General features: G+C 50.8%; 4 protein-coding genes across 4 annotated transcripts; 2 read left to right on the forward strand and 2 right to left on the reverse strand.

The window, feature by feature from the left end:
• Window positions 1-1,011: 1,011 nt before the first annotated feature.
• On the reverse strand, window positions 1,012-2,112 carry A1O5_00436 (uncharacterized protein; the record flags this gene model as incomplete). The annotated part of the gene is made up of 2 exons (XM_007741055.1): window positions 1,012-1,905; window positions 1,963-2,112. The coding sequence occupies 2 exons, from the start codon at window positions 2,110-2,112 to the stop codon at window positions 1,012-1,014; spliced, it is 1,044 nt and encodes a 347-aa protein (XP_007739245.1).
• A 684-nt stretch (window positions 2,113-2,796) lies between these two features.
• Window positions 2,797-4,350, reverse strand: A1O5_00437 (uncharacterized protein; the record flags this gene model as incomplete). Its single annotated transcript, XM_007741056.1, has 2 exons — window positions 2,797-3,932; window positions 4,002-4,350. 2 exons carry the CDS (start codon window positions 4,348-4,350, stop codon window positions 2,797-2,799), a joined length of 1,485 nt encoding a protein of 494 aa, XP_007739246.1.
• A 3,404-nt stretch (window positions 4,351-7,754) lies between these two features.
• A1O5_00438 (uncharacterized protein) lies at window positions 7,755-9,535 on the forward strand (the record flags this gene model as incomplete). The annotated part of the gene is made up of 2 exons (XM_007741057.1): window positions 7,755-8,292; window positions 8,343-9,535. 2 exons carry the CDS (start codon window positions 7,755-7,757, stop codon window positions 9,533-9,535), a joined length of 1,731 nt encoding a protein of 576 aa, XP_007739247.1.
• Window positions 9,536-9,922: 387 nt separating this feature from the next.
• On the forward strand, window positions 9,923-11,896 carry A1O5_00439 (uncharacterized protein; the record flags this gene model as incomplete). The annotated part of the gene is made up of 1 exon (XM_007741058.1): window positions 9,923-11,896. One exon carries the CDS (start codon window positions 9,923-9,925, stop codon window positions 11,894-11,896), a length of 1,974 nt encoding a protein of 657 aa, XP_007739248.1.
• Between the last annotated feature and the right edge of the window lie 229 nt (window positions 11,897-12,125).

Genomic DNA, 12,125 nt, shown 5'->3' on the forward strand with positions numbered 1-12,125 from the left:
AACGGAATCACCAGTATGAAACCTAACAACAGTCTTTAATAATTACCTGAAGTGAGAGTGTCCGCGTTCTCCGGATGGGGTATATTCTTAGCCCAGACACGGGTCCCCAGACCAAAGAAAGACTTCAAATTTCCAAGCCAGGGGGTTGTGGAGAAAGCGTTCGCTACTCCATGGAAGCGAGCTTCAGGAACGTGGCACTCGTGCTGACTCAAAAAATGTATGTCGAAGCTTGTCTGGAACCTCATTCCGTTGATCGTCCATTCAATTCCGGCCAAGCTCGAACCATTCACGGAGTTCGATTGGATCAGTCAGAGAGACCCACTTGGACACACCAGTTGGGAACCGGGAGGCCGGGGAGACTGTGGGGTAATCGCAAGGCTGAGTCCCCCTAGTCCTCAGAGCTCTACAACCTCCTCGAGAGCGTAACCAGGAGGCCATGGGTGCAAATATCGGTTCATGTTGCCTGGGAATTCTAGAAGAAACTAATTTGCCTATCTTCGTTTGCGGTCGTCTCAACACGAAATAATCGCGCTGCTCTGGCTGGGCTATATGCGGCTGGGTAGGGACAACTGAGACATCTGGCAGACACCGGTAAGTGTCCCCTCGTCCTTCGATATTGTGGCAAGTATGCACAGAATAACCCTCCCTACTGCTTCCAAATGTCATTATGCTCTGACACGTAGGAATCAAATACTGCTCTCGCACTGTGCACTCTTCCACTGGAACGCAGCATGGCCTATGCACATCTCCAAGTATCCGTCATGTTCAGAAGTCCACATTTATGTGACATCTCGAACCAGGCACCAATGATGATACTACCAAGCTAGTACTGGCTTGACGACCTGAAATGGAGTGAGAAATGGCCAGATCAGAGCTAAAGAGGACTCCTACCTTTCCCGACTTCATATCCTTAATGGCTTGCTCTATTTCCGTTGATGGGTATGTCTTGGACAGGCTGCTGATGGGAAATGACCCATCCTTGAACATTTTGACGAGACGAGGTATAAGCTGTTATAGCATCAATAAACCACATTTTGCCGACGAAAAGTGCAAGCTCACCTCTTGAGGGTTGGCATAAGCACCTGTAATTCCGATAATCTTCTTGCAGTGGATGAGCATTTCCATCGCTTCAGCACTGAGGCACTCCCTTGGTGGAGGCGTGCCGACAATGGCGAGCGTTCCCCGTTGCGCGAGCGCTCTGATACCACTGTTGATCGCGCTGATCAGACCGGTAGTATCGACTATATAGTCAACACCATGCGCAGACGCTTCTCGAATTGCAGCTTCAATATCCCTGTACTTCCTCCCGTCCAGAGCGTGTGTAGCCCCTAGAGACTTCGCCAATTCCAACCGTGAATCAACAATATCGATTGCTACGATTTCAGCAACGTTGAGGCTTTTAGCTGCCATGAGAGCACAAAGCCCCACTGCACCAAGCCCCAAGATAGCGATGCTGCTGCTTGACTGTGGCTTCAAAACATCCATGACCGTTCCAGCACCCGTCATAAACCCGCAGCCTAGAGGAGCCAAAAATGATAGGTCTTCAACCGGCCCTGGATATTTAACCACAGTTCTGGCATCGCAGACCGCGAGCTTGGAAAATGACGACTGGCCAAACACTGGACCTCTTACAAAGTCACCGTTAGGACGGCGAATTGAAGTATCGTCAAGGCCTCTTGTGCCTCCAAAATTGGTAAGGGCGATGTTGGCGCAAGCTCCCTTGCTCCCTTCGCGACATGCTGTGCAACTCATGCAAGAGGCGAACCCCAGTATCACCCGGTCACCCTCTCTGAGCCCCGAACCTTCGAGGCCGCTACCCAGCCTGAGAATAATGCCAGCGCCTTCATGGCCAGCTACCACCGGGAAACCACCGATGGGCATTTTCCCCTGCTGTATAACAAGGTCCTAGAAAGCTTTGAATGAGTCGCAGCCGTTCCATTTTCTTCAACAAGTGACTCTCACAGTGTGGCATATTCCCGAGTATTTGATTTCCACAAGAAGCTCATTCTCTCGTACTTCATCCAGGACCACATCTTCGAGGATGAAAGGTGCGTTAGGCTTGTCAACAACAAGTGCTTTAGTAGGGATATTTTTCCCGGGTAAAGAGTCCATGGCTGTTTTTGATTCTTGATCTTAGAAGGATTGACGAGAATGTGAACCTTTGGAAGAAGTCGGGAGTTTGATATTCCAAAGTGAAATGCTAGAAAGCCTTTCCCGAAAAGGTGGACACACTGTGCTGCGGCTCGGATCCTGGTAAGTCTTTTCACAGGCATGAATGCAAGCTAAGATCTCATTTGTCACCGGCAAACACCATAACTTGCTTCGTCTCGGAACAAGCTGCGGAATCGAACCAGAGAGCCTGGACTCCGGGGTACATTAAGATCAAGCGAGTTAGATCCCCTTCCCGGAGATTCGGCGCGACAGTTCAGCCAAGCTGCTCCATTTTTGCCCATTGGCTCCTAAGCCCCGGAGTTCCGAGGTTTGTGGAAGAATTGGCGAGTTCGCAACTTGGATTTGTGTAGAGCTGGGCTTTCCCACGTTCTGCTCCTACTCAATTACTGTCAAGACGTGAAAGTGCTCTTCTGCTTGATACATATTGGCATTGACAGTGTCAACGACACGATTGCCTTGATGGGAACTTTCAGGTCTCTCTGCTAGTCCATCCTTGCAGAGGGAATATCTTGGGGGAAGCGAAGATGGCATTGTTAGAGGAAAGCGATCATCGGAAGCCAACATTGATTGAATGATATGAACATTTGATTCCTCTGTAACTGGCCCCTCACGGCCTCGCCGGTTCTACAACGAGATGAATACGCTCTTCAGCTCGGTCCAATAGTCAGTACAATACTTAGACAACTCCCGTCCATCCCCACTCTGTTTCCACCCACCAAACGGCAAATCAACCGCCATGGTCGGCGACGAGCAGTTAACACCCACACTGCCCGCCTCGAGCGCTTTGGCCACTCTCAATGCCCGTGAGATGTCCTTCGTAAAGACACTGGCGTACAGACCGAACTCGGTATCATTCGCACGTTGAAGAACTTCTGACTCATCGGAAAAGGTGTTGACACACACAACAGGCCCGAAGATCTCTTCCTTCATAACCTTGGAGTCCTCTGGGGCGTTAGAGATGATGGTAGCCTCGACAAAATATCCTGTCGTACCTTGGCGGCCACCGCCCAAGGGTACAGTCAACTTTTTTTCTCTCGCGTAGTCGAGATAGGACATCACGCGATCGAATTGTGCCTTGTCGACCTGTGGCCCACGTCCTGTCCCCGCTATGAGCGGGTCCGCAGCTGGGAAGAGTTCTGCCATAGCAGCCTTCATATTCTCAGTAAACTGCGTAGCGATAGACTCGTGTACGTATATCCGCGAGCTGGCGATACAAGACTGCCCACTGTTCAAGAGGATACTCATTGTGGCAGCAGGGACGGCTTTAGCCAAGTCTGCATCCTCAAACACGATGAGGGGAGACTTCCCACCGAGCTCGAGCGTAACTTTCTTCAGGTTCGACTCTGCAGCAGCCTTTTTGATAGCGCGTCCTGCAACAACGCTGCCCGTAAAGCTCACCTTACGAATGTCCATATGCTTTGCGATAGCCTCGCCGCAGGGACGGCCGTAGCCAGATAAGATATTGAGTACGCCTTTAGGCAGGCCGATCTCTTGGGCTAGGCGGCCGATGACGAGAGAAGAGAGAGGCGATTTCTCAGATGACTTCAATACTAACGTATTGCCGGTGGCGAGTGCTGGGCCGACCTTATTGATCAGCATAAGTAGCGGAACGTTCCAAGGAGTAATAGCGCCGCAGACTCCGAACGGTTGTCGTAATGTTAAGTTCACAAAATCCTTGGTGTTGAGGCTTGAATCGCCCGTCACGTCGAGTGCTTTCCCCGAGAAGTACCGTAGGTTATATACTGAGAGTTTGATGGAGACTGACATGAGTGAGGATGTTAGTGGTGAATTACAATAGACCAGGGGGGCAATGAAAGTGGAAAGCTTACAATCGTCGACATATGGCTTGCCCATAGTAATAGCCTCGAGATAGGCAAGCTCACCGGCGTTCGTTTCGATAGCATCGGCGAGCCGATTCAGATAGCTGGTCCGCTCGGCTGCGGATAGGGCAGACCAGGCCGGGAATGCTTCCTTCGCAGCCTTAACGGCAAGGTCGACATCTTCAACGTCGGCTTCGTAGACTGACGCGGCCAGCTTTTCCGTTGTAGGGTTGTAGACGTCGAATTTCTTACCAGATATCGATGGCACAAACTCTCCGTTGATGAAGAGCCTGTCCTCAATTTGCTGGGGTTGGAACGACTTCGTGACACCGGTGTCATTGACTGTGACGGGTGCCATGTCGATCAAGCGTGACTTGCTATTGCACTCGAGGATTCCAATGTTCCCGCCTTGGAACTAGAAAGGAGGCAGAGAGCACTAGTCTTCTTATATCCCAGGTGCTCGGAGGATGTGAGCGTTTCCGGAAGAAAGCAGGCGGTGCCACGCCTGTGTCAGAGGTCAGCCACATTCATGGAGTCGGCAACGGGGTTCTGGTTAGGACTTTGTTCGATTAGATTTTTCGTTCTTGTCGATAAGGCCGGCAGTTCAACTTGAGTACACTCCGTACATGAACTGGTGAAAGATGTCTCCACGCTAAGATCAGAGGCCAAGTAGTAGCCCTTCAGATATAACATTGACCCCATATCTAGAAAGAAAATTAGTGTCCTTCAGGATTGAATCAGCAGGGATGTTGGCCGCAAAATCTATTACGGGGGATCCGAAATTGACATTCCGGGATGGACAATTCGGCGGAGACTAGAACGGAGAACTAGGGGTCGCTTGTTCCGTGACTCTTTCCGTGGCGCGTTCCATAGCCGAGGCAAGCATAATTTCACAATCCAGCTCCTACCTATAGAGGGGTTCCAACCAGCTCACGACCTCAAGTCCTCCGAGCTTGCGATTCGGAGCATCGACGCGATAATAGTAATGAGCCAATCTGGGGGTCAAGAATGGGTTGATTGATTGAGACAATTTATAATTAGCCTAGCCTAATTAGGCTAGTGAACTAGCGCTAACAAATACTGGGTAGAATAGTATATTCCGGCTGGTGGGCCTACCTCATACTCAATTGCCAGCCGTATCTTCCACCGTTGTGCCCGAAAAATCTGGTGAGACTCGTCCCCGTCTTGGGGGTAGTGTTAACACCTTCACCTAAGTGTCACCATGCTTTGACAAAGGGAACGGCCGATGAAGCGATCGCAGCATGTTCAACGTATTCCAGAAATAATTTTAATTGAGTGGAAAGAGCCAGCGCGGGGCGGGTACTCTGCTTGATCTGAGTAACCGCGGTGCATTTCCTCTTCTTGAATGCCTCATGATGGCCGGGGGCTCTTTTTATGGAGTAGAGCCGACTGCTCCAGCGGCGGAAAAGGCGGATTTGACCAAGTCCAAATATACCTTGACACTAGCTGGCATCGACACGCTTGAGGAAAGCAGACAGTTCCCCACAGACGACTGAGGTAGACCTCGTCTATCCCACTCCCTCGAGATCGATGAGAAGTTCGGGTATTTCTTCTCTGTGGTGCTGCAATCCAGGATCTGGATGCCTGGGATGAGCGTCTGGGCGCATGGATTCTGTATCTCGCACCAGTTATAGTCCTGGCATTGGCGAACGCCGCAAAGGATGCTGTCGTCCGGTTTGTCCGCTGCAAATGCTGCGTCGGTGCAGGCATCGTAATCCTTGTTGGCAATACACATGCAGAGATCTTTGAGTGCTGAGAAGGCTTCATATTCGGCCATTGGCATGAGTGGGTTGCAGACTGATGGAACGGTTGCCTCCGGCACACCAGCCTGAGGCGCCGGTCGGACCATGCCAGGCGCGAAGAGAAGAATGAGTGGAAGGATGAAATGCATCTCGGGGATGAAGAGTTGAAAGTCTTAGCAGTGTGTTCTGGGAGACGAGAGTAAGATCTTGTTATGAGAGCAACTCACCATGAACACTTCATACAGGAGCAGGATATATATCACAATCATGATTCCGGCCAAGTATGGCAGCTTATTCGTTGGTGGTAGATGAATCCCTCAATCAAATGCGCCGTGGTGCGATCGAACGATGGAGTGACACATCTTGCACAGAGGCCACCGCATGAATTCTGACGACATATTTCGTCTCTATCAAATACAAGTACTTGTCTGAACACATCCTGTCACCTTTCTGGTGTGACATCCAAGACTCCTAGTCCGGCTTTCCCGATTCAGACTCCTTGCATGCTCGCTTGGTTGCTTCAATGACACAAATCTGGCAGCCTGGGCATGAACGGTTTTCGTGCTTGGAAAATGTGTGGCTGGCCGAAGCCAAAAGATCAGCCGATGTTCAGCCTCGTGTTCGCTAAAGCGAACTTCTTAGCCTTCTGCCAATCGTCACCCAACACAACGAACGCTAAACACTTTGGATCGTGATCGAGGCCTCACGCAATGTGTGCAGATATCAGACGAGGCCAGCTTTCGCGGCCATCTAGCCCCGTAATGAGGTTCGTATTTCTGTTGTCGAGGATGTCCTGTCATCCTATCCTCGATGGGTGCTTTCCCATATGCTGATAATATTTCCTTTTGCTTGGACCAGACCGTCGGACACCCCGATCTCAGATTACTCCAAGCTTGGTGCCTTATAGCCCTCACGCAACGGCTGCAGGTATCATACAACGCCTGTGGCCACACGTTGTAGCTTTGAAAACGCCGACAACGTTATCTTAACGATGTAACCTGCTCGAGCTGTTAGGTTCGACGCAATCTTGGTTGGGCACTCATCATGGGCTCTTTCCACGACTGGACGGAGGGAGCCGAAGCCCCGAGGACGAATTCCAACAATATTTTGAGTTGATCAAACATGCGATTACCGACCCGGCCGTTCGTTACAGCGATACCACCGCCCTTGAGACTGGAGGAGGTGAATGAGGGCTGACCTGCAATGGCTGAAAGATGAAACAAGGAGAGCGGTCCGGAAAATTATTCTCGAGAAAAAGGCAATTCTTCAGAGGTTATTGGCGAACTCACCTCTCAATGATGGGTCAAGCTGTAGACCTCCCTCTTTCAAGGCGTCATTGCTGTATCAACGCTCGGAGCCGGTTTTCTCTTCTCCATCGTCTTCTCCACCATATCGCCACCAGACACCAGCGATCATCAGTGACCCCAAACGAGGGCATCGCAGGTGCACTAGGTACATTCGAACCCGCATGACAGTCAGTTGGCTCCTATTTGTTTTGGCTGTTGCGTTTGGCAGTTTCGCAGCCATTGCATTGACGATCTTCCAGCGGCAGATCGTGCGAGATCTTAATATGACAGGGGGTAGTTGGCGGAGCGGCCCGAGGATAGTTATCGCGATCTTGGGGTTCATTTTGATGTTGCTACCTGTGGGAGTGTTCATCGCAAGAGCATAGGCTGTGCGTCCATATCATAATTTTTGCGGTCTTGTGTTGATCATCTTAACGGCCTTTGTCTCTTTGATGATGGATCTGGTCTCCATTTCCGGCTCACTGTCCCATTAATTACTTGGTAGGTGAAAAGCTTAAATATGACATGGTGTGACGCAGAGGGCGAAGAAAATACATGGCATGATCAATGCATTTATGTTGACATGTTAGAACTATTATATCGTCAAAGTAACCAGTTTGGAGTTTGGAGGCAGAGGATTGTCGTTGTCGTTGTCGTTGTCGTCGTTGTTTTGGTTTTTCGATCGAGGCAATTCTCAGCATCCTAAAGCTCCCATGGCCAACTTTCCATTCGCAAGTTACGCTTCCTATGTTGAAGAGCTCGCCAAACTCCAGCCCGAATTCCGTTGGCTCTCATGTTTCTTTTCCCATCCTGGCGGGCATCCTGCAGAAACCCAAGTTTTCATATTCGACAGCGCTGGATCTCGACTAGATAAGAGAGAGCTCCAGTACAAGTTGAAATCAGACATTGCAGTGGCTCTATCCGACCGTCCGGACCAAGTGACGACAAGAGTAGTTATTGTGAGATATACACAAACATGGTCGATCGATCGCAACGTCGTTGAAGCTCTGGGAGAGCACTTTGACCTGGAGCCTATCTTTTTCTGGCAAGTTTTCGACCATTACTATGCGAAAAACGACAGGTTACGACCGCCCAATATGATGGATAGACACCAAACGGGCACGTTGTGGACCTTTCCTCTACCAAGTGAGCAAAAGTCCTTAGAGGCTTGCTTCGTCGATGCCAGCCTGAACGCCGCCTTCGTCGCTTGCCACACTCAAGGCGATCAGATCAGTGCCCCTCGGAACACTGGTGAGTCCAAATCGAGGTTGCCATCCTATCTTATTCTAACCTGTATCCAGTTATTATCTTTTTGCGAGATCCCATGCTGTGTCAGTCAGCTGTAAACAGAGAAGGATGCCCGTCGCCATCTCAGCTGGTACACGCTTTGGGCACGTCAAAAACGGCAGAGTTCACTCAGAAAACGCTAGGCACCCGGTATCTCGCACAGCTTGAGCGTTTGCCCCCAGAGACAATCAGCTCTGCGAATCGCAACCCCGTTGAGTTCACCTACCCTTACCTCCACTTGCTCGCAGTTGAAGTTTTCTATCGGATTCAACACCAGAGCTTCGTCCTTGAGGCGGAGTATTATGAGGGCGCGAGCGCTAAAGCCCAAACAAGGGTCCTCGAAGAGAGCTGGGCGATCTTTCACGACATCCGCCTTTATATGCGGAATACTCGAAGCACCATGACTCGATTTCTAGATTCGAAGTCCCCATCCGCAGACGCACTCCTTCAAGATTATAAATACCTGGTCGGGCAGCTTGACCTAGTCCAGAGTGATTTGAAAAGTTACGTCGAACGTCATTTGAACACACTTACTCTGGAAGACTCTCAGCAGAGTTTTGAGCAAGCAACTGCCGTTAACCGCTTGACGGTGTTGGCCTTTACCTTTGTACCGCTGAGCTTTATAGCTACTGTTTTTGGCATCATAGGTACCGGGACGACAAAGCTTTGGATCTTTGCTGTTGCAGCACTTATTTGCGAAATCACGGTTCTCACGATTCTTGTGTGTGCGCTCAGATGGAAAGATGGGTCGAAGGCCTGGCTCATGGAGACAAGGGGTGGTCCAGGGCTTTTCCGCTGTTTCTTATCACTGGCCAAAGTCTCTCTGAAAGAAGCCTTTGTTCTTCTTGCCTTTGCCGCAGTGAATAAGCCTGAACACACAAGGTTCTTTTGCCAAGCAGTCAACAGGGATCTTCTTGGAGAATGGAAGGAACGTGATGAAAACGACTATCCAAACCCACCTCCAAGATCTGAGCTTTCATTGCCACCAGACCTACCACATAGGCATATGTGGGAGAAACGAGCGCAAAAAATGAATTCGCTCATGCTGAATTCTAATGAAAGGAAGGAAGATGGTATCGGGACTTACACATCGCCATATAGAACGACAGATCGAGAGCCACAACACTTGGGGCCCCGGGCCACATTGGAGGAGCTATGTCAGAAGGATGGATTTTCCAGTACTGCAGGCGGCGGGCGCGTTCCTTGATTTCGGTTGGAGGATGAAAACGTGGCTTACATGGGAACGGTTTCTCTTGCCGAATGGGCGAGCTGTTACGGGTCGGAAATCACTGCTCAATCTGCTCCCCTGGGGCGTTGACTTTCGGCATTCCGTTCTCCCGCGCACAATGTGAGCTGGTGTAGCTGAAGTCAACCAACTTTGTGCAATCGTCCTTCGGAAACCTAGAAGCAAAACCCTCACCGAATGTGTAGATGACTGCAATGTTGGGTAGATCTGTGGTATTGCAAGACTATTCGGCAGAACGGTATCGTCTTGGATCCATAGTGCTGGCACAACTCTGACTACAAGCGGTTTTGAGTTGCCCCCGATCTTCCAAGCCCAGCCCTCCCCTCTCAGCCAACTGCATTGGCAAACATGTCAATGTTCAAATATGAGCCGATTTCCAGAGATGCCCCCAGTATACGTCTGCTCAAGCTGCTGGGGGGCCCTGCAGAGATACAACCGTGGGACGGCAGCGGGATCAAGTGCGAGTTTGAGTTGACACATCTCGACGACGATCGGGATGTCCAGTATGACGCGGTATCGTATGCCTGGGGCGATGATGAGAGGACGCAGACAATCCAATTGTCTGGAAAGCCCTTCATGGTCTCGAAAGTAGTCGAGGATATTCTGCTTCGGCTCCGCGTTCCAGACAGAGATCGCCTATTGTGGATCGACGCGATTTGTATCAACCAAGGTAATCTGGCAGAGAAGGATCATCAGGTCGATCGTATGCGGGATGTGTTTGCGCAAGCGCAGACGGTGATTGCTTCTCTCGGCCCACATAGAGAGGTTGACGAGTATGGACAGCCGGGAACCAGCTATAAGCTCCACAGCGCTTTGAAGCTTGTCAAGTCGTCACGGTCCGCTTTTGGCAGCGCTGTGAAGCTGAAACTGTCGAGTACGGACGAGTATTGCCTCTTGCAACTATTGCAAGTGCCGTGGTTCAAACGTATCTGGGTTGTCCAAGAGGTTGCCGTGGCCAAGCGGTTGCTCATCGTTTCGGGTCGAAACGAGGTCGATGGTCATTATTTCGCTAAGCTGCACAGGCGATTCCTGCCGCGAGTGCAGAACAAGAAATTGCGCTCCAAGCTCGAGGAACTAGGGCCCTTGCTTGGCTTTATGGGTTCAGAGATTGACAGTGAGGCGAAATCAGAGCTGCTGGTTCTCCTCCAGCACTTCCGGTCATGGAACTCAACAAATCCTCGCGATAGGATATACGCGCTTCGAGGTCTTGCGATCGACGGTCTGGAGGTGCCAGAGTTGAAGCCCAACTATAAGCTGCCGGTGCAAACGGTATACGAAAGAGTTGCAAGATACATGATCAAGAGATATGAATCTTTGGCAGTGCTCACTTACGCTGTCAGAGCGCCTCGGCCAGGGCCCGCTCAGCCCGAAGGATGGATTCCGTGGATTTTGAGACAATTCCAAGGCGAGACTCCCGTCCAGCAGATTCCGATCCAGCTTACTTGGTGCCCGGACTGGAGGGACCCATACACGTTTTCAAATGATCCAGAACCTGTCCCTCGTCAACGGGCGTCGTTGTCCGCACCGCGCAGACAACGCAGGCCGTCGCCAGTGCGCCGATCTTCTGGATCTCCTGAGGACCCTGAACCTCTCAGGGTGAAAGGCTACGCCATAGGCGTTGTCACATCAGTCTTCGACGGCAATATCGAAGCAAGCCCGTTCCCGGCCATCAAGCAAAAGATCCCCAAATGGCCATACAACAGAATCTCCAAGCATCTCAAGGAGTTGCATGCTTCTTTGATAGAAAGTGCAGCACGGCAACTTGAGTTCGAGTATAACGTCAAGGTCCAAGAAACCACAGACCAGCTCGAGGCCCAGTGGCGACGAAAACAAGGCCGCTCCACAGATCTGACGTTACGTATCAGAATGGAGGCAATGGAAATTAACAAGGTGCATAAGTGTGAACCACAACCTCAAGACGGCCTGCTGGTCAACGACCAGCTGTGCATCCTACAAGGCAGTACCGGCCTGGCAATTCTCCGACCGGAGGATGGCAATCACTTCAGCTTGATCGTCTTGGAGGACTCGACTATCCACGGGTCAATCTTCATCTCTTTGACACTCTGTCGGCGGGCGGATACGCTGAGAGTTCCGTGTTTGGCGAGGTCGTCCACAAGTTGTCCGAGCTTTCGATTTGTGATGGGTGGGGTAGGGGTGTCGACGGCACCGATGCGTTCTGTCTGGTGTGACTGTGACAGAACAGAACCCGAAACGAGTCAAAGGGCAAGAGCAAGAAGAAGCCAACCAGGCCTTGATGATGCAAGCGCACAGTTTCTGCAGGCAGCGAACATCTGCGAATTCAATCTGCTCCTTCAGGCCTAGGTCCGATTCCCAACGGCTTTAACAAGGCATATCTCGAGATGGGGCTGATGTCAAAGAGTGTATGATAGAAAGGCTAAAGCAGTGCAGGTCTGTGGGTCTTATCCACGCTCTCAGAGAAGCATAGTGCTCGGTGCTCAGGATTACAACAGCTGGGGAAGCGGCTTTGTACTGACCTTATTAAATGAGGAAGAACCAAGCACTACCGACAAGGTAAAAATGGAGTCTCCCT

The sequence above is a fragment of the Cladophialophora psammophila genome, assembly GCF_000585535.1.
Source record: "Cladophialophora psammophila CBS 110553 chromosome Unknown aczJe-supercont1.1, whole genome shotgun sequence".
Lineage (NCBI taxonomy): Eukaryota > Fungi > Ascomycota > Eurotiomycetes > Chaetothyriales > Herpotrichiellaceae > Cladophialophora > Cladophialophora psammophila.